We start from the raw sequence: 25,523 nt of genomic DNA on the forward strand, positions 1-25,523 counted from the left end.
AAAGCTCGAATTCTACGTTGACGCTTTGCTTTTAATACCCTGCATATGATGACGTATTGGCTATATGGTAATTTAGACAATTTTATATGATGTAAAAATATTTCCTTACTACACAACAACATTATATACTATATAATTGTAAACTTTTGCTGATTTGGATTATCTTATGATATAACACGTGGAGTTTCAAATTGGCATAACAAGGTCTACCTATAGCACAAGATCATAAAATCCTAAAAGCACGTATCTTTTGAATATTTTCTTTATATGATAGCAATCATATACTCTTTGTGACTGAACTTTCTGTTTTCAGCCTTAAGCAGCTAACAGGATGTCTATCACTTGTAAACTTGCTTTCCCCATGGTAGATTAACTTGCAGGACTCAGCTGAAGCTGCATCTGGCCCTGCTCAGCAGATCAATTACGGATTAGCTGTCAAATTCATTTTCCTTCACCTTCACATTCTTAGCCCGCATTCGTTGTCGATTTTCTTTCTGTCAGCTCATTTAGAAAAATCACATTAAGCACTAACACACCTGTATTGCAAGAGTCTTGAGTGGCAATTAACATTATAGAAGATAAGCTGTTGCTGCCCAGCTGAGCTAATCTCTGATTTGGGCAACAAACCACAATTCTCTTAAGTTCTGCTCTGAATTTTAGTACCGGCCAAGGCCAGAGCAGCTATGGGCGATTTCTACGCACAGCAGAGTGCGAGTTCCGGGCATATACATATATTTATATATGTATGTATATAGGGTCTTCGAAGTATTCCTTCATATGTATATCGATCTATTTGTTTTTGCATTTAATAATATTATTTATTTATATAGTTACATCCTTTTGTACACAATTCAATTATTTCAACGAGTATCTTCGAGTAGTTGACATGCTCTTCAATTCACATTTCATAATTCGATGTTCAGTTTCGTGAATCGCATTTAATTAAGAGGGAATTCCATTCCGTAGCTAAACTGATTGCGATAAGGCATCCAGGATAGTCCCTTGACCCCTTATGTGTGACTGCCCCCATCAACAAAGGTACCGAAATATAATTGGCGTTTGCTCTATGATGAAGCTTGAACTGGGCTGGGACATTTAGTTGATTGAATGGTATGGCACTGGCACCACATATCCTATACCCCAACTGTCAGTCAGGCCATATGACTGTCAATTTCAGCTTTTTACTTTCGGTGGGTCTCTTGCTAGTCATTCGCCGGGTTCGGCCACGCCTAGCTTCATAAAATGCGCAATATGACATTAGAGTCAATTATTGTAGACTAACAATCAACTCCGGCACTGCATACACACCGTCACGTATTTTCATTATTTTGTTTGGCGTGATGTATTTTATTTATTTGCCATTACACTACTCGTGGACAATAGGGATCAGATGAGGAGAGGATGCCACAGCTTTACACAATTGCGAAAAAATTGAAGGAGTGAAAGCGGTGGTTTTCAGGATAGCAAAGGACCTGCTCAAAAACCCACACAGCCAAATCATTTGACGTTTATCTTTTCACATCTAAAACTTGTGGGAGCACAGTCAACCGTAAAAATGACGTGCTCTTATTAAGAATATCTCAGAGCACGCACATACGTATAATCCTTGTTGTACCGTTAGCTATTTTAAAGCGGCGTAGAATTTCGTTCAGAGTAATGCTTGGAAACGGTTTTGCATAATTTTGTTAGGTTAGTGAAATCTCGCACGAAGCTAACAAAATTTTTTCATTTTCGACAAAAAGATAAGGACTACAAATAGGAGGAGTGCTACTAGAGTGTACTCTATATAAATGTTGATATACGCATATACTGAAACCTTTGACAGCATACAACAAAATTTTGCGGTATTAAGCGAAAAATCTACTAACGGCAAACAAGGCAGCCTTACATCCGGCCTGCCTGTCAACTGACCCGACTCTGGATCGTTAAAAAAAAATAAAATGAGTGCAAATTTATGCAGCAAGTAATTAAAAGTAGCGTTGTCCTCGACCGCTACTGCCACGCCTCCTTTTTTCTCGTCTCGTCCTTTGACCGGCCCATCTGGAACTTTTGACTTTTGTTTCGTTTTATCCGCCCATGCCTCTTTCACAACACAAAGTGGCTTTTTGAGATGACTTTACGATTGCCATAAAAACCAATTTTAATGAAGTTGCAACATAAAAGTAGCACAGTCTACACCTTTGGCATTTGTGACACCAGCAATATCCCAACCACCTCTCACAATCGCCTCAGTGAGTTCTGTTTGCATGGGCATAATTGAGGCCTTAGTAAACCTTTCCCCATTTGGCTTCAGTTGCCTGTTAGTAAATCTTGGAAACACCTTGAGCCAACGGGCTGTCTAGCTGGACAGGAATTCGAAAGAGTTGATATACGTCATTGCACATTGTCAATGGGTATGAAAAGCACAATTATATTTATGACTGTCAAATAATTTGCTAGTGGTCCGCTTTTATTCTGAGCTGCTATATGTTCTGCTATACATTATACCTGCAATTTGTATTTGTAAAGGATACAGGGTGTATTATAAAAAAAAATTGCACAGAAATTTTCAAATATTCTTCAGATTTAATGTATAATGTTTTTGTGAAAATGTATGTAACAGGCAGAAGGAATCATCGCAGACCCCATAAAGTATATATATTCTTGATCAGCACGACGAGCTGAGTCGATATAGCCCTGTCCGTCTGTCCGTATGAACGCCGAGATGTCAGAAGATATAAGAGCTAGAGAGCTGAAATTTTGTGTGCATACTCGTGTATACCATACGCAGTACGAGTTTGCTTTATTTTTTCGATAAATCATCCGATAACTTTTTTATCGAGAATAATCGAAAAATTGATGATACTATTAGACGTGGAGACTTCAGATATACTGTGTATATACATATGATGAATACAAACAGTTTTTAATCAAGAGATTTTGTATAACACGCCCCCTTCGCCCCCAATTTGTAAAAAACGTATTTCTACTAGAGACTTGTGCTTTGGAATGTACACAATCATATGGTCAAAATCATATGATTACGCTCTGAAAGTTTCATTAAGATTGTACGTCTAGAAATTAAATTATTAAACAAATAAATTCTCATAATATTGCCAACACTGGTGCACAGCGTGCGTGTGTCTGTGCGAATTATTATTGAAATATCAGTTTCTTGGGGGGTTCAGGGGATCTCGTAGTCGAGCAGTCTCGACTAGGGCTTTCCTACTTGTTTTTTGTTTGTTTTTATTCATTTTTCTTTTATAAGAATTGTCTTATTATGGTTTTATGGTAGAACTGTAGTACATAGTATCTACCATATAATATGGTTTATAGTTTATTATTCATAGTTCATGTTTCATAAATCATGGCAAGGTAAGCCATGTATTTGGTATTATGGTTGGCATTCGACTCAAGATCTATAACTCACAACTTTTATCACTTGGCAATTGCAATTGCATAAATTTACAAAATACTTGTTTATTACAGGGTATTCCAGTGGGGCAAACAGAAAAAACAGCTTGAGAATCTAGATGGATAGACGCAGCAATCCAAAAGGCACACCCATCCCCAGACACTTGCTTTTATGCTATTTTGCTTCTATGAGATTTTTTTTTTTGGGTCTAGTTGGCAACATTTATGGTTTAGGGTGCCAAGCTTTGTTTTCTTTAGCAACTTTTTGTTCAGTGCGCGACGCGCTGGAATTTCCATGTCGCCATTGACTGGCATACAATACATATGCACCTAAGAACACATCACACACTCAATCAGTCCCAGTCGCAAGCAATGTATATGTATGTGTATTATAGTTTATTTTGCTACTTGGTCGATTGTTTTTGGTTGACTGGCAGCCTTGGCCGTTTGGCTAATGCCAAATAGCTTTCGGGCAAAATACTATTGAGACAGCCACACACATCAACACTCACACATACGTAGCGCTATTTGTGAAAAGGGCAGGCAGATAGTTATTCAACTAAGGGAGGAACACAAAAAAGGCTACAGAAATTTCATGCTCCAAAGCATGTAGCAGGAAAACTAGCGATATTCAACGGCACACACACACACGTACGCATATGTACATTCGTTCTTTTAATGAAATGGAGCAACAATCGCTCAATACCAATAGCTATCATAGCGAACACAGATCCAATTGAATTTCCCAAGTGCAACGTGCAACAATCAACTCTATCAACCGTACTTCCTGTTTTTGTTGATATTTTGTTTCTGCGAGCAATATGAGATATAGCTACAGCTATATATTAGCTATGTCTGCAATATTTAAATATAATTACAAATAAATAAGCTAATACGAATATATTTATAAAATTGAAGATTCTACTGTTTGCCGAGTTTTACGTTAATGGCTTAGAAACTCCAGGCATGGAGCTGAGCTACAAATCATGCCACACAAATCAATTACTTCTAGCCTGAATTACGAATAATAGATATTTATATTCCTGCCAGTCTATGACATTTATCAGTGACCCTGACAGCGACCATAAATTGCGATGTTAAAGACCAGTTGGGTGTCGACTCTATCGTTTGACCTGGCACACAGATAGACCAACTATTCACATATGTCGCGTGTGTAAGCTTTACGAGTGCCGAAACACCACATCGCCGTAAATATTTATATCACGTGTATTACACACTGTATGCTTGTCGATTGGTCAGTGGCATTTTTTAAGCGCGCCTAAAAGCACGCAATACACAAATTGGCGAGCTAAGCTGCTATAAGCCCTACGAAGTTAAGGTTAAGTTAGACACAAATTTCTTCAAATTTTATTATTATTGTTAGTGAAAATATTATAGTTAGTAAAAATAAAGAATTAGTGATACTCCCATAACAGTTAATTAGGTAGATTCCCTTACCGCAGATATGTCTTTATGGGATTTAAATCCGTCCGGCTTGTTAGTTAGTCTTCATTCATCTTTGATGATAACACCTTTATAAGTCTTAGCCAATGCTCCTGATTTGCTATTAATAGTGTTTAGGTAAATCAAGGAAATCAATAATGCTTTAGCTATTAGCAAAGGAGAAGTCTATGCAAAATTACAAAAATATTTAAAAAAAAAAGTTAAATAGAGACAAAGTAAATATATTCATACCCACAGTAAATACGCTTCAATCAACAAACCCTACCTAACGTGTTGGCTATGTTTAGTCGAAATCAGAAAACAACCTGACATTAAACCAATAGGGCAAGCATGGCATCCGACTTTCTTTATTTTAGGCAATAAATACTTACATATCCATATGTACATATATGTATTTATAAGAAAATAATATATGTGTGTAGCAGCCGAAAAGTTACCCTTGGTAAAAGGCAAATCGAAACAGTAAGCGAAATCAAAGCAGCCAAAACATACAAAAGTGAGCAAAAAAATTAAAAAAAATATATATATACATACATATATATATATATATATATATATATATATATATATATATATATATATATATATATATATATATACATATAAAGTGCCAGAGTGGGAGATCCAATAATTATTACAACAAAGAATATTTCGCTGTTCCTGTAGTTAGTATCAATCCGGCACATTCAACAGAATACAGACAAGAGCATATCTACACACAGACAAATTGGCCTTAATTGTAATTGAGATTCAGCCTGAAATCGAATAGATCGATATAACATTGGGCATTAAATTACGCGACAATGATGGAACAGATATTTTTGCCACAAAGGAGTGCACGCTCTAAAGGTAGGGGCAAGGGTCTGGTAGGGTGGGGCGTGGTTTCTGTCAGGCGCCTGTCACTTGGACGCTGCACAGAGCGAGAAAAAGAAGGAGAGTCACTCGACTATATGGATGGCTGGCTATTCGAGTATCATTCATATAGTCATCAGCAGAGCACACATACATGCATGTACTCAATCATCAACACACACATGTTCACGCACACGCGCCCACGTATGCTTGTATTTGTTTTGTCTTGCTGCGCTGCGAAAATGCAAACAACGTTTGCCGTCGCTTATTAAGCTATTTTAAAAGCAGTCACACTCACATACATATACCCACAGACGCTTGGTGTTAGTTGCCCAAGGTCACACGTATAATACATTCCCGCACACCCAATTTGCAAAGGAAATCATATAACTGAATTTGGGACACATTTTTAGCACTTCATTTGTGTATCTTTGTTTCATGCCTCCGATTACGACTAAATAATAATAGCATGCGACTATATAATACTAGCACGCCACTAAATAATAAATGCACGCACGATGTAAAAAGAAAAAGGATGTACTATAACAAGTAAGAAAGCTCTAGTCGAGACTGCTCGACTACGAGATCCCCTGAACCCTACAAGCAACTGATATTTCAATAATAATTAGCACCCACACACGCACTCATGCAAACAAATACACGCACACACACACACTCACATATACAGGCGATTGCGCTTGGGTTGCGCTGCAGTGTTGGCAATATTAGGAGAACTTATTTGTTGAATAATTTAATTTCTAGACGTACGATCGTAATGAAACTTTCAGAACGTATTCATATTGTTTAAATGTATGTGTATACCGAAGCACAAGTCTCTAGTATTTGATATACGACTTCTACAAAGATGATGGTGAGGGGGTGGATATAGGGGCGGGGGGTAAATTTTAACAAAAACCGAAATTGTATGACATGCGTCTTAATATACATTTTAAATTTGGAGACTCTAGCTTGAAAGATGTAGGAGATATAATTATTTAAGTGATATTCGATAAGGTTTTTTATCGATAAAAAAGTATCGGAATGAGTTATCGTTTTTTAGTGATAAACTCGATCTGCGCGTGATATATACGGACATTTTAAAAAAAAGTTGAAGTCTCTAGCTCTTGTATCTTCTGAAATCGACGCGTTCAAACATACGGACAGACGGACGGACGGACGGACGGACGGACGGACGGACGGACGGACGGACGGACGGACGGACAGACAGACGGACAGGGCTAAATCAACTCAGCTCGTCGCCCTGATCAAGAATATATATACTTTGTGGGGTCTGCCACGCCTCCTTCTGCCTGTTACATACATTTTAACAAAACCATTATACCCTGATTTCCCATTTTCAATGGGTTCAGGGTATAAAAAGAACTGTGTGTTTTTTTCTTTTTTGTGGAGAGTTCAAATTTGAACGCCAATGTCTGTAATTCGTCTGCTTTGATGAGTAACACATTGTAGACGAAAAGTAACATACCTCCCGGGCATAGGGTATATACAATGTAGAAGATACGAAAATCGAACTTTTACGACTTACTTATAACAGGTGGCCAAATTAAAGTTGAGAAAAATAATAATAATAAACAAGTAAGAACGTTGCAGTCGGGCGCTACCGACTGCGGAATACTCATTCACAGACCGTATACATGATGCTATGTTTACAAGGGGGCATTTATTCTTATTTCAAATTTAATTTGGCTTTAAAGAAATTGTAGCTATTGGTAATTTTTATCGAGTAATCGATAATTATTATATTGATCGTGCACTTTTTGAGTACAAATGTATGGTAATTTTCGTTAATAGCTTTCGGTCACACCTATTGCAGATTCTTTAGCGTTTGCTTACATTACAACAGTGCGCTTTTTAGCATTCTAAGAATTGCGATTGATTTCTGGATTTTCTAGCTGTTGTTGTAGTTTTGTCAGATGACGCTCTGTTATTAGCTTATTGTATTTTAGCTAACAGATTGTCAAGCAAAACGATAGCGTGGGTGATAGAGGCGTCGCAAGTTATGTTACAGTGGCGGAGGTTCAAAGCCCCTTCAATGTTGTGTATTTTTTTCATACATATTTCGTTTTTATAAAATAGATATTTATTTTATTCTTTTTTCTAATTGAACAATTTTATAAGTTTTAATTTGTTTCTTCTTAAATAGCCCTCATATATGTATGTACGCATATATGCATGTATATGTATGCACATAAGTCTGCACGCATATGTAGCATCAAGCATTCCAGCCTTTCTTAAGCACGCGCTCATTTGTATGTGTGTATGTATGTACACATAAAAGCATACTCTAGCGTTGAAATGAGACTGATTTGTTTTTGCTTTGTTTTTGAATTTACCATCCGCTACTCTCATAACAAGAATCTTATTTTTGGATTTCATTTTAATTACTATTGTTGACAGTAGGCGGTAGCGCTGTCGGCAAAGGCGCCGGCTAAATATGTTTTTGTTATTTTGACAAACATGGCTTGGGTGCGAGTTCAAATCCCGCGGAAAACTCTTTTTTGTAAATTGCAAATTTTGTTATTTTAGCTTCTTTTATATTTTTTAAATATTTAAATTTTATTTTTAGATTTTATAAAAATGTTTCCTTCCGTGTTATCAATGCCTATTAAGCCTATTTGTATATTCATGTACATACATAGATAGCTCAAGCATATAAATGTCGCAATTTGATACTATAAATGCCGATTGCCACGCCCCTAGTGGCCGTAGACACCTCATTTTTGGCCAGTTCTTAGAAAGAGCTAACGGTAACGTAAATGCAAAATTTGAATGCTTACGCTCAAAAAATGTGAAAATTACAGGGTATTTTTCGATATGCCACGCCCCCAAAGAGGCGTGACAATTATTTTTGGGGCATCGATAGAGGAGGTTACCAGTAACTCAACTATCTAAATTTGAAGCTTCTAGCTCTTAAACTGTAAGAGATATAAAGTTTTGCGGTTTGCCACGCCCCCTTTGGGCGGACATATATCCACCACAGCTTGTTGGACTTGGGAGGTCAACTCGCGTATATATACCAAATTTCAAGTCTTTAGCATCAATAGTGCCTAAAATATAGCCAAATTTGAAAAATCACTATATCTTCAGGTCCGATTTGCCACGCCCCTATTAGGCGTAGACATAAAATTTTTTCACCAATCATTATAGAATTATAGCATTAGCTCACGTGCGAAATTTCAACGTTCTAGCTTTAGAACTTTAGGAGATACAGTTTTATCTGATTTGCCACGCCCCCAATGGGCGTAGATATATCCACCATAGCTTTTTGGACTTGGGGGGTCAACGCGGATCTACATACCAAATTTCAACTTTCTAGCTCTTCAACTAACATGATTTCTGGTATATCGGAAAATGCATTTTCCGATTTGCCACGCCCCTAGTGGGCGGATCGGGAAAATTTTAACACTTTATAAATCGGAGTTATACACAAGTATGTGTTCCAAATTTCAAGTCTCTAGCTTCAATAGCGGCGAAATGAACTGCGTTCATACGGACAGACGGACGGACGGACAGACGGACAGACGGACAGACGGACGGACAGCAAGACGGACATTGCACAAAACCAATATACTAATTCACTTCGTGAATGAGTATAAAAAGAAATAATAAAATAATATGAAAAGAAGGCAGCGCCACCCGCAAAGTTGTCGGGCATGTGGAAAACTTTTTTTATTGGAAGAAGAATAATTATGCCATAAAATGCTTTCAAATCGATTTTGGCCAAACAGGAATATAAGGGATACAAGTGAAGACTTGTATATTCAGGATTTATGATGCGTGTGCCGTGCTAGCTCAATTCCCAATGCACCAGGGGAAAAAATTATTGTGATTTTTTGAGGTTTTTGGCTAAGCATCAGGAACAAACTGACGAATGCTTCAATCAAGCGCAAATTAACAGCTCGCATTAAGAAGTGAACATAACACAGATTAATATACTAATTGACTTCGGCCGCTGCTAACTCCAAGAAGGACGAGATAAGCAAAAAATGATCTGCTTGTAAATAAACAAAACTTATGTCATATAAAAATTGCTGATTGCTATGTATATTTTCTCAATATTTTATTTTTGACCTATAACAGCGTTTTCAATATAATGAAAAAGTAAATGTGTAAAGAACATAAATTAAATTATTTAAAATTTGTAGTTCAATATTCAATATTTAAGGTATACGGTGCCACCGATATTCAAGGGTAATATCTTACTTTCAATTATTTGTATTTTCAATCAGCTGAAGTCCCATATCGTAGTGCAATCAAAATAAATCATTAATTGGATGCTTGACTGTAGAAAGAAATATAGCTGTCTCATAAAATACAAATGCACACAGTTTAAAATGGACTTTGTTTTTCAGCCCACTTTTAACGAACAAAATGTCATGCTGTTTTTATGTATTAAATTGAAAAAAGGTTTAAATTATTTCTAATTGTCTGCATTAGCTTAAAATACATGGCGTATACGTAATAATGTATATACGAATTCAAGCATCCATAGTATCCACAGTTGACAAGGAATCGCTACGGTAAATGCTCTAATACTGTCTAGTGGACAGTTTTTATTGTAGGTATTTTAAGAAAAGCTTTATGTGTCACTACTTTTACATATGGCAGAACAATTTTCAGTACAGGCAATCGACAACGTTATTGTACGTTGAACCATTCTGTCTGTTGGCGTTGTTGTTATTGTACTTGTTTCCATAACACAATTTAAAAGGCAGAAACTGACACATAACATATTTTTAGTTGCACATCACATGTTCAATGTTGTGGTACATATTATTGTTCACTTGAGGAAAATTGATTACAAAAAGCGCTGCTAAAAATATAACAAAATGCGTGGAGGCTCCAATGGACCCGCTTTGCGTTTTTTCAGCGCTATGGGGAATACCAAATAAATGCATAAATTATTGAAAGAGGAGCTGCTCAGCTAGCTATGCCAATTTTAGGGAGCTACAACAAATTAATCATTTGTCAAGTTGTCAGCTTTATGAAAATTCTGCATAAATCCTTGTGCTGAATGCACACGGGTGTCGGCGTAAGAGAATGTATGTGTGAGAGTTTTAAAGCGGATATGGGTGCCGACGGCGAATTGTTGAAAGTGTACGCAATGTGTGGGAAAACTCAAATGCGCCAGCGCAAAAAATAAGGGGAAACAGGGTTCCTTTTTGACCACTTCCTTACCTCAAACCAAGAAAACAAAAAACAATTAGCTGCTTATATATATTTTTTGTATATTTTTTATTTACTTTGATTTAAAAAAAGTTACCTTTTTTTTTTTTGTTCAACCTCAACATACAAAAAGTTTTCTGGTCCAAACAAAAGTGAAACAAGTAAGAAGACTGAGCCTAAATTACAAAAAAACCCGAAAACATATAAAATGCACATTTACATTGAAATCGTAAACAAAATTGAATGAAAAGTGCTGCGGATTATTACGTATGTAGATGATATTATGGTCATAAAATAAAAGTGCTAAATCAATTAATTACCAATTTATTAATTATAATTTATTAAAAGTTTGCGTTAGAAAAGTTAGATGAGGATTTCTTGAATATCCTTACTTATATAAAATTGATATAACATAATGATAATATAAGAGAATATTTAAAAATAACTCATGTAACAGAATTAAAAGATATTTAAAATTACTTATGTGACAAAATACGTTCATATTATATTATTTCGATTTTTATACTACTCCAAAAATTCGATACCTTGTTATGCAACTAAAAGTAGAATATTGTAATTAATTGTGTATTAATTAAAAATCAATGGTTTCCCATTATATATATTTCGGCTTCATTGAACAATGAGCTACGAAATTTGTGCTATAAGCAACCACCAATTTGTACACTTCAAATTACAGTTCAGTTCAGAGGAAATTTAGAGTTCAACGCTCAGAGGAAAGAAAGTCTCAACTTTATAGTTGAAAAAAGTACGGATTCTTAGTTTTACAAGCCGCCGTTCAGAAATTTGTGAGACATTGGTTGAAAAGTCTGTAATTCATAAGTATTCACTCATACATTCTGAGCGAAAACATGAAGCTGAATCCGGTAAGAGTTGACAACTAAACTTCTGCAATGTTTTATCCTACGGCACTTGTGCAATGTTTTAATACTTCGTCCAGAGACCTGATAAAGCTTTTCGATATGGAGTATATAGGGAAAAAAATCAATGAGAGGACGAGAAAGAAAAAGAAAGATGGCTTTTGAAGCTCCACAGGGAAACTTAAGTCGAAGATGCAATAATAGCTGAAAAATTAACTTCACCCAGGAATCAGGGGAAACTTGAAAGTTGATTTTAGTTGTGTTACAGGATCAACTAATCAACTCTTATTATGCATAATTAATTGTTTTAATGCATGGTTAAGAGTATTTGATATTTGTCGGTTTAAATTGAATTGTAACTGTTTAATTTTATTTTGGCCTTGCTTAAGCTTCGCCAACTCTCAAGTATAGCCGCTTTCCGTTTGCATTGATCGGGAATACATCCATATATGTATGTACATATATGTATCTTAATGGATATTGTGCCCGGTGTTCCAGTTTTATGTGCGATAAATTAATTAATGCTCGATAAAGTTATTGTCGCCATTAATTACTTCACACGATTTCAGCTCGAACGGTCCTTTAATAGTTTTTCGCATGCTCCCACACACTGGCAATTAGCTGCAGCACGCACACGACCTCATGTTACGCCCTCGGATATTGGTCAGCTGACTGACTGCCGAATAGTCTTTACGACAATGTTTGCTGCCTGAATGACGACTTGAGTCTGGGCTATGAATTTAATGTGTTGCAACAGTTAATGATTTTATTAGCACTTGACATCGACATCGAAAACATTTATGACTTCGGCTCATGAATATAGTCTATACCTCTAAAAAGTAGCCACATTAAGTTACTCGGCAGCAACGACACCAAGATAGAAATTCGATGGCCAAAACAAACTGTAAGTGGAATCTTTTTAATGGTTCGCTCATCTTAAATCCCATTTCAATTTGGGAACTTCCGTTTCCGCCCTACACTGTATCCCCGCCACTCGCCACGCCCCGCCCACCACACGTCACTTGCTGGTATTACTCTTTGTCCGTAATGTCCTTGCTCAACGCAGAGCACTTCTTCATTTACAACACGAACGCACACATAAATACATTCACACAGAGACAAGAAAAAACCTCACATTTCTACAGTTTAGACACGCCTTTGGTATTTACATCATTTAACAATCAATAAATTCATAATTGGAGTCCTAGAAAACATCACAATCCACTTAATGCGAATTAAATAATATAATTCGATTTCAAAAATATCAATCAGCAATCAGCTGATTGCGCTGATTTACTTTTTGCCGAGCGCGTCCAATAGGTTTGAAAGTTCCGCTGTAACTGAAGCAGTTAACGGCATCTGCCGAATGTATTTATGTTAGCCAGCTCGCAAAAGCTTTGTAAAGGACTTTAAAAGGACGTTAAAGCTCGCACATACTTGAGTTTCAATCAAGTGCGCCAACATTTCTGCCCCACAAAAGGTAGTCGCTATGACACTCAATTTCACTCACGAGCTAAGTAGTTCCGGCAGCTGAATAAAAATTGAACCACTGTTCAATAACAGCTGGCACTCTTAACGAGTGAAGGAGTGGAACGGCTGTCATTAAGCGAAAATAAATATTGATATAAATTATTGTTGTATTTTATTCAAATAAAGGAGTTTCAATAATAATTCATGGCCCACTACAAGGGTGCCGCCAGTGAGGCTGGGCGCGCTGCTCAACTGATGAAAAAGCGTGAGATCCAGCAGCAAGAGATCGAGTTCAGGAAAAAAAAAATCGAGGAGGAGCTGAAGCTGGATAAGATTGAGAACAAGTTTGCGACTCACTACGATGCTGTTGAGCAACAGCTCAAGTCGTCGACCATTGGCCTGGTCACTCTCGATGAGATGAAGGCTAAGCAAGAAGACATAGTGCGAGAGAGAGAAAAGAAATTGGCGCAAAAAAAGGATGAAAAGGATCGAGAGAAGCAGCGTGCATTAGAAGCTATACAAGCAGAGAAGAACAAACAGAAGCGTCAAATACAAGCGTTATCCTTCAATCTAGATGATGAAGAAGAGGAAAAAGACGAAGACGATGCATCGACAGAGGAAAAGTTTGTTAAGCCCACGCCAGCCAAGTGGACCGACCAGATAGATGTGCTGGTACCAATAAAAAGAAAGAAAATTTGTAAGAATCCGGATGTTGATACGTCCTTTCTGCCGGACCGCGAGCGTGAGGAACAGGAGAATCGCTTACGGGAACAGTTACGACAAGAATGGGTTATGCAGCAGGCGGAACTCAAAGACGAGGATATCTCCATTACGTTTAGCTACTGGGATGGCTCCGGGCACAGACGAAATGTGCTGATGAAAAAGGGTAATTCCATATATCAGTTCCTTCAGAAATGCCTGGAGCTACTTCGCAAAGAGTTCATCGAACTGAAGACTGTGATGGCCGATCAGCTAATGTATGTGAAGGAGGATTTGATATTGCCGCATCACTACTCTTTTTATGACTTCATTGTTACTAAGGCTCGCGGCAAATCTGGTCCACTATTCCAGTTCGATGTGCACGACGATGTTCGTATGATTAGCGACGCTTCCGTCGAGAAAGAGGAATCACATGCGGGCAAAGTGCTGTTGCGTTCGTGGTATGAGCGCAACAAGCACATATTTCCGGCCAGCCGCTGGGAGCCATATGATCCCACCAAGTCGTATGACAAATATACAATCAAGGATAACGACAAAGACAAGAACAAAAAATAAAATTTCAATTTTATATTATTTAAATGGTGCGTTAAAGCTGATTAAATTCATTGAAATTCAAAACTGGCGAGCACTTTGACCATAAATAAAAAAAAATCGAATATTAAAAAGTCTTGGATATATATATTTTTTTAAGTGGAGTAAATGTGGAGTGGAGTAACCATATAACATTTTGTATGGTTGGTGATAATAGTCAAAGTGGGTCGGCGCACCTTAAGGTTAAACCGTTTTCTGTTACTTTAATTTGACGTTTTGCAGCACTATTGCTGTTACAACATCTGTTTACTGTGGCGGACGACAATCTTCAAATAACAATACAAGTGTCTGAAAACAATATTTGGTGCGTGGGTTTCAAAGTGCATGGACGTGAGCAGCTCCATTGGTGGGTGAGAATACAACTGACATTAAGTGCGCGAATTACTGACTAACATACTGACTATTCGCGTGTGCAATATACACATATGTACATATCAGCGTGTGCAAATAGTAAATACTAACGGCTTTTGAGTAAAGGCCATGGGATGACTGCAATAATTTCATTTCTATTTAAATAAGGCAAGAAACCGACTAGGTTTACAAACTGCTAAGAAGTGACTGTAATTTATTAAAAAAAAAAACTGGTTTGTTGTTTTTTTTTGTTTTTTCTTGCTTTCACTCTCACCTGCTGAACTGCTTTGTGCTGTAGCCGCAGTAATTGTTTTGTTTCCAATCGGAATTGGCAAAACTGCTGTGCATTCTTTAAACTCATGCATGCAACTCGAATTTCGTTTTTATTTTTATGCTTAGATTAGCAAATTTTAATAACTAGAGTGATTAAAATCTCGATAAGATTGTGTATGATGGGTGTTTTTCATTTAATTACAGGTTTTATACACGGTTCAAAACTACAAAATTACCAATAAAAATGAGATATTTTGGCGGCATTGAAGGGTAAGTAAAGCCGTTCGTAGTTGCTTTTAATACGTTAACTTCAGTCTATATATATATATATATATATATATATATATTGTATTGTATTATATACATTGTATTATATATATGGTATTAGATTCATCGATCTTTGAAATGCGCAATTATTTGACAATGAGCTAGATTGTTTTTTTTTTTTTTTCATTTTTATGCGCGACAATTACTTAATAAAGGGGATCAATGCAAGCAATCTCGTATATTAATAAATTTTTTATACATACATATATATTTTTTAGGTGCATTGAATGCACAAATATTTGCATAAGATAGGAATCCTAACAACTCTACTTAAATATGCAAAGTCAATGAATGCTAAAATATTACTTACAGTCTGTGTATTTTATATACGTATGTATTTAATGTAAGGCTGTGTCTCATTTAAACGAATGCAACCACAATATGGAAACTCGTAATATTATTTATTCATTTCATATCTCTTAAATGCAGAGCCTAAGCTGTTTTGATAAACTTTACTAGCTTAGTCTCAGGTACTTTTTTATTCTTCGTTATCGCTCGCTGTTCATTCATAAAGGGCACTAATACATCTGGTATCTGTATGTGATCTCCGTTCTGATATGACTCAATCAGAGCGATCAGTAGCCGTGGAATTGCCGTGGCGGTACCATTGAGAGTATGCGCGTACACAACAGCTCCATCACAGGCGCGGTTATAAGTTATATTCAGGCGCTTCGCCTGGTAGTCTGTGCAGTTACTGCAGCTTGATATTTCACCCCACATTTGGCGTCCCGGCATCCATGCTTCTATATCATATTTCTGATATGCGGGCGCACCCAGCTCACAGGGCGGCATGTCGAGCAGTCGAAAGTTAATTCCCAATTGCTTAAACAAATCTATTTCAATGTTCTTGAGCTCCTCGAGCGTAGGCTCCGATTGCTCGGCCGTTGCAATGGCAAACATTTCTACCTTGTTAAACTGATGCACCCGGTATATTCCCTTCTCCTCGTGCAGTCCTGAGGTCTCTGCTCGATAGCAACGACTGACGGCGGCTACTTTTAAAGGCAACTCGCGTTCCGTCAGCTGTCGGTTTGCAAAGTAACCAGCGAGGGCCATTTCGGACGTGCCCGATAGGCAGTCTCCTATGTCCAGCTTGTAGACCTGTGTGCGTTCGCCTTCGGTGCGCATGCCACAGCTCTCGATAATCCCTCGTGGCAATATGTCAGGCACGGAGATAAGATTAAATTTATTTTGAGTGAGTGATTTTAATGCGTACTGTATGATAGCCTGCTCCAGCATGGCCAGCTGACCCATCAGGTAGTAGCTTTTGTGCCCCGTGTAATTGCCGAGATGCTCCATGCGGCACAGGTTAAGTGTACGCGCCAATTCTGAGAATTCTTTGGCTCGCTCAGGCTGAAGTCGATGCTCAAACTTAGCCAACTCCATCGCCTCATTGTCGTATGTGAGCAGGCGCGGATGAGTTGCGTTCGGTAGTTGCTGCAGCTCAGCAGCCAATTTCTGGCGTGTTTCCTCCTCCGCTTGCCCTCTGTTCACCTGCAGGTCTGCCACAAGCTGTCGAATGAATGGTACATTGTTCTTGTGATGTCGCATGAGCACATTCCGTTCCAGCTCGTCCAGCTGTGCACTGGTTATTGCTGGTTGATCATGAGGCGCCGCCTTTATTGTTGTTGTCATATGTCGTTGCTTTACGCTATTGCGGCAATTGAGCAACAGCAGTTTTTGTACATTTTTCAAAAGTTTCATATCAATTAAAATTACGTTTCTATTCTTCTTTTGCTGCGTTAAATTTTTTTAATTAGCACGCACTTTTCGACGTCTCGTCGTCTATTAAATTATCAATTAAAAATGTTCATTGTGCAATATGAATAAATTGTCGATGTGGCAGCACCATTTAGTTTAGTGCTGCCACTAAGCTAAGAGAGTCTTGACGTCAGAAATGCCAAGCTCCAATACACAGCAATATACAATATATATTTTCTTTCAACTCATACAAATTTAGCTAATATTTCACATTGCAGATAACACAATGGCACATAAACAGTTTTTCCGCATTTTATCTGACTTTTATTTGAATTCAGTTGGGCTTAAATAGCGGACAAACAATCTTGCAACCAGCTTGCTCCATATCGGCAATTGCGGCAATAGACATGAATGCAGCCACAGGCGCACATAATCACACATATAATTATGTACATATGTACATTTGTATGTACGTATGTATATCTAGAGAATACATTAAGATATCTATATATGTATGTATGTATGTATGAAGATACTTACATATATATAAAGCGCGCATATCGAGCTTATCACTAAAAATCGATACTCAACCCGTTATTTTGTTATCAATAAAAAACCTTTCGAAAATCACTTATAAAATTATATCTACTACATCTTTAAAGCTAGAGTCCCCAAATTTGAAACATATGTTTTATACAATTTCGATTTTCGTTAAAATTTACCCCCCACCCTTATATTTGTAACAAGTGTATTTCAAATACTAGAGACTTGTGCTTCGGTATATACATAAATTTAAACATTATGATTGCGTTCTGAAAGTTTCTTTAAGATCTCGTACGTCTAGAAAATAAATTATTCAACAAATAAATTCTTATAATATTAGTAACACCGCAGCTTAGCCCAAGCGCAGTCGTGTGCTAATTATTATTGAAATATCAGTTGCTCGAACGGATCAGGGGATCTCGTACTCGAGCAGTTTCGACTAGAGCTTTCTTACTTGTTTTGCATTAGTTTTTTTTGGAATTAATATTACAAATAGCTGAGTATTTAATACTATTTGTGACAATTATTATTTTCATCATAAGCTTTCATATTATTAATCATATTTATATTTAGATATTTTTGGTAGTTCGTAATCATGACGGCTTTTCTTCAACCGCCGTATCTGTACAATTTTAAAATGTTTATTTGCCTGACGCTTAAATTGAGTTAAGCATATCAATATTTATTATATTGCGTATATGTATATGTACATACCTTTCAGAAATTTGAACAATTGAATAAACTACACTAAGTATAGAATATCATTAATTAAATTAACTCAATTGCCTTGATTGAATAACAATTGATAAAAGCATTCTTAAATAGCTCTGAATAGTCGAACAATATAATGAAACCATTTACACAGATAGGAGATATACATATGTACATATGTATGTACATACATACATATGTATATACTTTTTTGTTTGCATATTCCAGCGGAGCGACGCACTCCCACTTGGTCATCTGTGATGAAAGCGGTGCCTCAGTGGGCACGACAAGTGGTCTGGGCACAAATCATTGGGGCATCGGAATACCGACATGTGCCCGTCGCATCGCTGATATGGTGGAACGATGCAAGGATGAATGTAACATACCAAGAGACATGCCATTGGCAAGCCTGGGTCTCAGCCTGAGTGGCTGCGAACAGGTAATTTGTAATAAAAGTGGAAGCTCTTGGTTAGGTTAATCCGTTTATACACAATAGGAAGCTACCAATCGCGAGCTGGAACTGGAGCTGCGACGTACTTTCCCCACTCTGGCAGAGAACTATGCCGTCTCAAGCGACACAATGGGAAGTATGTTCACGGCTTCCTCCATTGGTGGGATCGTCCTTATCTCGGGAACCGGCTCCAATTGCTTGCTGCGAAATCCGGATGGCAGCACGGCCAATTGCGGCGGTTGGGGACATTTTCTGGGGGACGAGGGCAGCGGTGAGTGCACTTAACATGAAAAATGCATAAATCATTATCAGCTTTATTAATCCATTAATGCCAGCTGATAGCAATATAGATAGCAATATAATTGCAGATGAGTTTTCGGTTGTTTTTCAGCCTGGTTTATATCATATCGTGCAACTAAGGTGGTCTTTGATCATATGGACAACCTAATCAAATCACCTTTTCCCATCGATCAGACCTGGGCGCTCATTCGTGAACATTTCAGCATAGAGACACGCTACGATTTGCTACCTTATTGCTATGCCAAATTCGATAAACCCTTTTTTGCCAATCTGTGCGAGAAGCTAGCGAGGAATGCCGAAGCCGGCGACAAACTGGCCCTATCGCTTTTCCACGAGGCTGCTATCCATCTTGCCCGTATGATCAAGGCGGTACTGTCTAAGGTGCACAAGGACCTGGTCAAGTCTGGTAATCTGAATATTGTCTGTGTCGGATCGGTGTGGAGCAGCTGGAATCTGCTGCAGGAGGCTTTCATCAATGAGCTCTCGATAACAAGCATCGATTATAATCTGAAGTTGGTACGTATAACAAAAAGCAGTGCTTATGGCGCCTGTTACTTGGGCGCCGACAGTGCTAAATTCGAGTTGCCCCGCAATTATGCTGACAACTTTGCCGTGTTACACGTCCATCCAAATAGCACTCCGATTAAAAATGGAGTCACACCGAATGCTTCTGGCTGTTAACTAAATAAAAACTGTATTTTTCAGTCATTCCAAGAATTATCAGTAAATAAAACAATATTACCGTATCTAGTGTCTGATGTATTCCAAATCGAATAATTTCATATAAACAGTAAATCTATAAATGTCTATATTATCATTCATGAAGTTAAATGAATAAATTGGTTGCGTACAATGTACGTATTTCTGTCTTTCCGTCTGTCCCGATCAAAAGTTAGTATGTTTTGCTAAAGTACTTTCGTAACGGAGTATCTATTCGTAAGTGGAGCTTACCACAAAACTGTATCATAGATGAAAACTGCTCCAAATCATTTATTTATGCTCTGTTAAAGTTTTGTTTAACTCTTATTATGCTACAAATATGTTAATAAAAAAATAAAAAAAAAAAAAAAAAAAAAAAAAAACAATGCTTTCTAAAGTTTGTTAGAAATGCGTATGCAAGTTTTATTCGATAAAATTCATTGTATAAGGTTTGTATGTGAATGAATATATTTATATTTATATGCCGCTGACTGATTATCTGATTTATTTTTATTTAATACACTTTCGGTTTTAATTTTTTTCTTTAACTTTTTTTTTTTTTTGCTAAAGCCAATTTAATTAATTGCCGAATTGTCAATTCTTTGGCTATTTTCAATTTTGCACAATAACTATTTTTGATTGTTTTGAAAATGGTACTCAAATTAGAATTACAATGTTTAAAGAATAGTGTGGAATTGTTATAGTTAGAAATCTATAGGTAGTTACTTAATTCAAAATACATCATATGAAAGACATATTAGGAGAAAAAAATATATAAAAATAATAAACATGTGTTATAAAATCGAATGTATCCTCAAGCTTGCTGTCTAAATAGCCTTAATATATTGTGTGTGAGTGGCTAATTGCGTTATAATGATTAAATATATTAATGTTATGAGTCTACGATTAGCTTAAGCACTGTATAATTCTTAATTATTCATGCTCTGGCGTAGCTTTTGTGGATCTTGATAGTGAGACGATGAGGATATGACCGATGGATGCTGTGGGGGCGGGAAACAACGCACGTGCTCCACATTTGAGCCTTCACCGTCACCTCCCTTCAGATATTTATTAAGTATTGAAAAGATTTGTGAGTTTAATACTTGAAAGCGTCTTATGCGATCGACCATTCTCTTCAATTGCTGCATTAGGAAGATAATACTTTAAATTGTAACTCAGTTTAGGGGACTGCTCACTTACAATGCCCTTCACATCCTCGTCCTTGCCATCGACGCGTTGCACACGTAATATGTGATAACAAAAGTCGAGCGCTTCAAAACGTCGCTGCTGACCAAGCAGTACAATCATGACGCAACCAGCCCAATTGAGACCCTCGCCAAAAAGCTCCTCAATGGTGTACTCGGTGCCGCGCACTGGTATACAATAGACAAATTGCAGTGCAGACCAGAGACGATGAAACTCAGAGCATTCGTCAACATGGATGATGCCATTAGCAGGCGGTGGGCCACACCATACAGGATCATCCAAATAACTTTTTACTCGATTTAAAATTACTTCAAATATGCTCAGGCCGCAGCAAAGGCGCTCGCGTGTCAGCAGATCTCCTTCACGTGCTATCATTGCTTGCTGCGGATTTTGATTATATTAAAACAGGAACGAATCAGTACATTAATTTATCTATATACTAGATGTTTACCTTGGCAGTGCCAATTTTCTCCACATTGGACACAATTTGCAGATTGGCAAACTGGGCCTCCAAACGTTTTTGCTTAGCCTCCGGCTTTTCGTTCTCTATAAAAATATATGGTAAACATATGAATATAAAAATTATTTTAGATTGTAAGAATAATGCGCACCTTTGCAAAAGGGACGCGGGAAGATGTTTTGAAAGAGTGCTGCATGGAGCAGATCGCACACCTCCTCCTGTGACAGAGCTTGCTCGATTAAGAGGCAAAAGATTATGCAGTTGCCAAACTCTCTAAACGATTGAAATAACTCTGTTTTAGTATCCGGATATTGCACAATGTCAGTAAGATGTGCCTGATAATAGCTGAGCACACCGGGCGAACCATATTCGCAACGGGGCAATTTGCAAGATTTGGGCATAGCAATCATCAGCGTTTTAGTGAATTGCAACAACGAGCCTTGTATCAGTGGCTTAACAATGTCCTTTAATATTATGTCCATAACTACGGCGATGCCCTGGTAGCCTAAGAGACGACACATGGCATGGAAATGAGGTGAGCCAACAAACCCCGTATACTGGCCGTACTGTGTGGTATATGCTGCATTTAGCTGCTTTGAGCCCCATAGATAATAATGCGACATCTGGGGCGGCTTCTCGCGCTGTATGGCCTGCGAGGACGATAAATTGACCTTGGTACGAATAAAGCTGTAAATGAAATAACAGAAATCTTATTGAACTCTGATACAATGTTGTTGAACAGAACCTACCGATTCGTAGCTGCATTGTAACAGTAATTAACCAGAAAGTCGTAATTTAATTCGACAAAAACATGTAAAGTGATGCGACCATACGGAGCCAGGACATTATGATTTGCCTCCTTGACCATGCCTTCAAAATTATCTAAAGCCAAATATTTACTTAGCATTTTGTGACAAATGCGGTTGGCTTCCAAAAGTCCCTCGAGTTCCTTCAATAATACAATTGATAAGTACATGTTGAATTTGTCATTGATTTTCTTGTGGTGCATCTCTCAGATGTTGCTTACCACAATCCCAGTTATGTCATTGCCCTCGAAACGACTGATGGCCAATTCTATACTCTTGTGCATATTTGCATTGATACGTTGTGTAATTAGTTTGTTTAGATCAATGGAACGACCTGGTAAGCGGCAAAAAGGGTTAATAATTTGTTTTGCCCGCAATACTGTTTTCATTACCTAAGAGCTGCACATGCCTTTGCTTTAGTAGTGTTTCATAGCGATTGTTGCGTGGATATGATTGGAAATTGAAACCTAAAACTTCGCACTCCAGCCGAAAACGTTTATCTAAGAAAATGCTAGAAGAAAATAAAATCACAAAGTAAGAGGCAGGAAGAGAGAGGAAGGGTGCACATCATCTAAGCACATATATCGAACTCACCTCCCAGCCAATTGCTTGTAGTGTGCAAATATTTGCTCACTTAGTTTATATACAAACTGATCAAAGCACAAATTGACTTCGGCCTCCACCTCGTCATAGAGGAATTGCTTGCGGAAAACTGTAAGAGCATAATGTGCTGAGTCGTTGTACAAGTCCAACGGATACAGCACAAACCTAAAGCATCAAACAGAATTATATTAATACTATGCGTTTTAATTAACAGAAACTTACTCCATCATAGACGGCTCCTTAGTTTGGAGTATGTGATCAGTCAATATCCATGGCATGGACATTTCAATAGGAAACTGAATACGTTTCTCCATTGTAATTAAATCTTTGCATTCTTCATTGTGTTGATGCCGCACCATGCACTTGTTTACTTTACGGCCCATAGTCATTTCCAGGTAGAATTCGCGATACCACAACTGGGACAGGTCGCAGCACTTTTGCAGTGTATCGCTCAGATTTAGCAAGTAACTCCAATAAAAAGATGTCTTATGAAAAGTATCAATCTGCATTAAATAGTTGCCATCAATATCTTTGCGTAGAGTACGCTTTCCGCCGCTTTTGTCAGCAATCAGGGATTCGAGCATTGTGCGCACCATGTACAGTTGCGTGGAGGAGGGCCCTACATTTAAGCGGGGCACATGTATACGAAAGCCACCATCGGGATCCTTCTTGCCCTTGGAAACTGGATCGTCAGTGGGCTCATAGCCTTTTTGCCAATCAGCGGAAGTTTCACGCACCGACATAATAATGCTCCGGATCAAATCCTTTTTGTTTTTTACTGCCTTGCGAAGAGGTTCACGTAGTGTAAGCTGCACAAAGTCCTGCAACTCCGCATAGATATTGCGTCTAATTGCCTCGCAAAGTACTGTTTCAATGCGTGCCATTAGTACCTGCAGTCCCTTGATCATGGCAATCACCTCGATCAGTGCAAACTTCTCTTCGGATGTGTAATTGTAGCGAGTAGCACGCTCATATTCCTCCGCCTCCACGGGGCAATCTTTATTCTGATGATGATCAGTGGGATGCAGCAGCTTCCACGAGTAGAGCTCGGTGACGACGCTGGTCCACTCGGATAGCAGCTGCAGACCGCGCAATGCCAGATCTGCCGTAATTCGATTCTCAGCATCCGTTGGATTTTCTTTGACGGTGGTGGTCACTTCATTTGTGTATCGTGCCAGCTCGGATATGTATTTCACATGGTCCTCGCGTATCTGGGGCAAATGCACCATCAAATCTGCTTGCGGGCTGATGGCGTTGGAGCTAGACAAAGGCCACTTGCTAGAATCAAAATGTTTGCTGCGTTTTATATAGTTAAATGGAGCTATTTGCATATCGCCAAAGAGAGGCACCACCTCTAGATTCTTGAAAATGCGATCAATGCGATCCAGACGTATTTTTTTTTTCTGATCTAACTTGTTGATATTGCACGCATCACTATCCATGAGAAATAAGCCAAAACCCATGACTTTCACCAGCATGTGCTTTTCTTCGGGCGTCAAATACATTTTCGTTTCAAACATATGCACGCAAATGTTGACAACGTCAGAAAGCAAATCCTCGTAGCCAACGATTTTTTCCAACGTATCCTTGACAGTGTCACGTATTTTGTTTTGAGTGGCCAAGAACATTGAAAGATTTTGTGATTCTTGAAGCGTATGCGAATCGGACATCACTTTAAGGAACTGTGCTGCGCGTCTATATGTCGAATAGTCGTTCTTCACGCTTGACTTCATATTCTTCAATTCGTCCAGCACGGCAAACATATTAATAAATTTTCCGAGAGTAAGGAGATATGCCTCCGATACGAAGTCCTTGCGTTTCTCAGCATGACATAGACGTTTTATTTCTCCCGAAAATGCTTCGATAGCTTTGCGTTGGAAATACATAAAGTTTAGCAACTTATTCACTTCCGGTGCAAGAACTTCCACGGTTTTTTCATAGATTTCCACACGATTTGGCTGCTCGTTTGATTTTGGCTGTGGTATGGCCCGGGAGCAGCAGCGCCAGGTATACAGCATAACAGCATGCTTTTGACCCTCGTCAAGTAAAACGTTCTAGACCGAATGTAAAATCGCATTCATTTATTAGTTTCTAAAATACTATTCCAATCGATTCTCAAGAACTTACCAAGTTTGCGTGTGTTGTCGCTTCTTCGATGTACTTTGCAATACCCGTAACGAAACCATTACGATCCTCGAAATTCGTATCAAAATTTGCTTTATAAATAATGGAACAGGGCTGGGCCTCAATACACGGCTGCTCATCGGGCAGGGGTATTTCGTCCAGCACCTCCACATTAGACAGGGCATCAGCTAGCGTTATCTTTTCAGTCATTTTACTATTGTCATCACTTTTAACTTAGTGACGGAAATGAACAGATAAAATCGCACTGAAAGGCGGGGCTATGGCGCTCTGTTTTTTCGTCACAAATACACAAACAAAATTTTATGTGCGTGAGTCACAGCGAGACGCGTGCATGCAGTGTTGCACGTTCCTAAATATGTGTGAATGTCACTTTTTAATATCGATATGTAGTAATC

The 25,523-nt window shown here is 38.0% G+C and overlaps 4 protein-coding genes across 4 annotated transcripts; 2 read left to right on the top strand and 2 right to left on the bottom strand.

Moving 5' to 3' along the window:
• The first annotated feature begins 13,312 nt into the window (after nucleotides 1-13,312).
• On the top strand, nucleotides 13,313-14,582 carry LOC108649100 (protein FAM50 homolog). Its single transcript, XM_018098103.3, has one exon. The coding sequence runs from the start codon at nucleotides 13,449-13,451 to the stop codon at nucleotides 14,517-14,519; it is 1,071 nt and encodes a 356-aa protein (XP_017953592.1). The 5' UTR covers nucleotides 13,313-13,448; the 3' UTR covers nucleotides 14,520-14,582.
• Nucleotides 14,583-14,855: 273 nt separating this feature from the next.
• On the bottom strand, nucleotides 14,856-17,435 carry SerRS-m (Seryl-tRNA synthetase, mitochondrial). The gene has a single exon (XM_018112659.3). It carries the CDS (start codon nucleotides 17,205-17,207, stop codon nucleotides 15,939-15,941), a length of 1,269 nt encoding a protein of 422 aa, XP_017968148.1. The 5' UTR covers nucleotides 17,208-17,435; the 3' UTR covers nucleotides 14,856-15,938.
• Nucleotides 15,384-19,986, top strand: Nagk (N-acetylglucosamine kinase). The gene is made up of 4 exons (XM_018112662.3): nucleotides 15,384-15,449; nucleotides 18,687-18,897; nucleotides 18,955-19,180; nucleotides 19,301-19,986. The coding sequence occupies exons 1-4, from the start codon at nucleotides 15,424-15,426 to the stop codon at nucleotides 19,888-19,890; spliced, it is 1,053 nt and encodes a 350-aa protein (XP_017968151.1). The 5' UTR covers nucleotides 15,384-15,423; the 3' UTR covers nucleotides 19,891-19,986.
• A 272-nt stretch (nucleotides 19,987-20,258) lies between these two features.
• Cyfip (Cytoplasmic FMR1-interacting protein Sra-1) lies at nucleotides 20,259-25,416 on the bottom strand. Its single transcript, XM_018112656.2, has 10 exons — nucleotides 25,111-25,416; nucleotides 23,206-25,037; nucleotides 22,975-23,148; nucleotides 22,773-22,891; nucleotides 22,602-22,714; nucleotides 22,324-22,523; nucleotides 21,726-22,261; nucleotides 21,566-21,660; nucleotides 21,109-21,495; nucleotides 20,259-21,050 (listed from the first exon to the last, which is right to left on the bottom strand). The coding sequence occupies exons 1-10, from the start codon at nucleotides 25,315-25,317 to the stop codon at nucleotides 20,838-20,840; spliced, it is 3,876 nt and encodes a 1,291-aa protein (XP_017968145.1). The 5' UTR covers nucleotides 25,318-25,416; the 3' UTR covers nucleotides 20,259-20,837.
• Between the last annotated feature and the right edge of the window lie 107 nt (nucleotides 25,417-25,523).

Source organism: Drosophila navojoa, chromosome 2, assembly GCF_054131105.1.
Source record: "Drosophila navojoa isolate 15081-1374.11 chromosome 2, UAZ_NAV_1.0, whole genome shotgun sequence".
Taxonomy (NCBI): domain Eukaryota; kingdom Metazoa; phylum Arthropoda; class Insecta; order Diptera; family Drosophilidae; genus Drosophila; species Drosophila navojoa.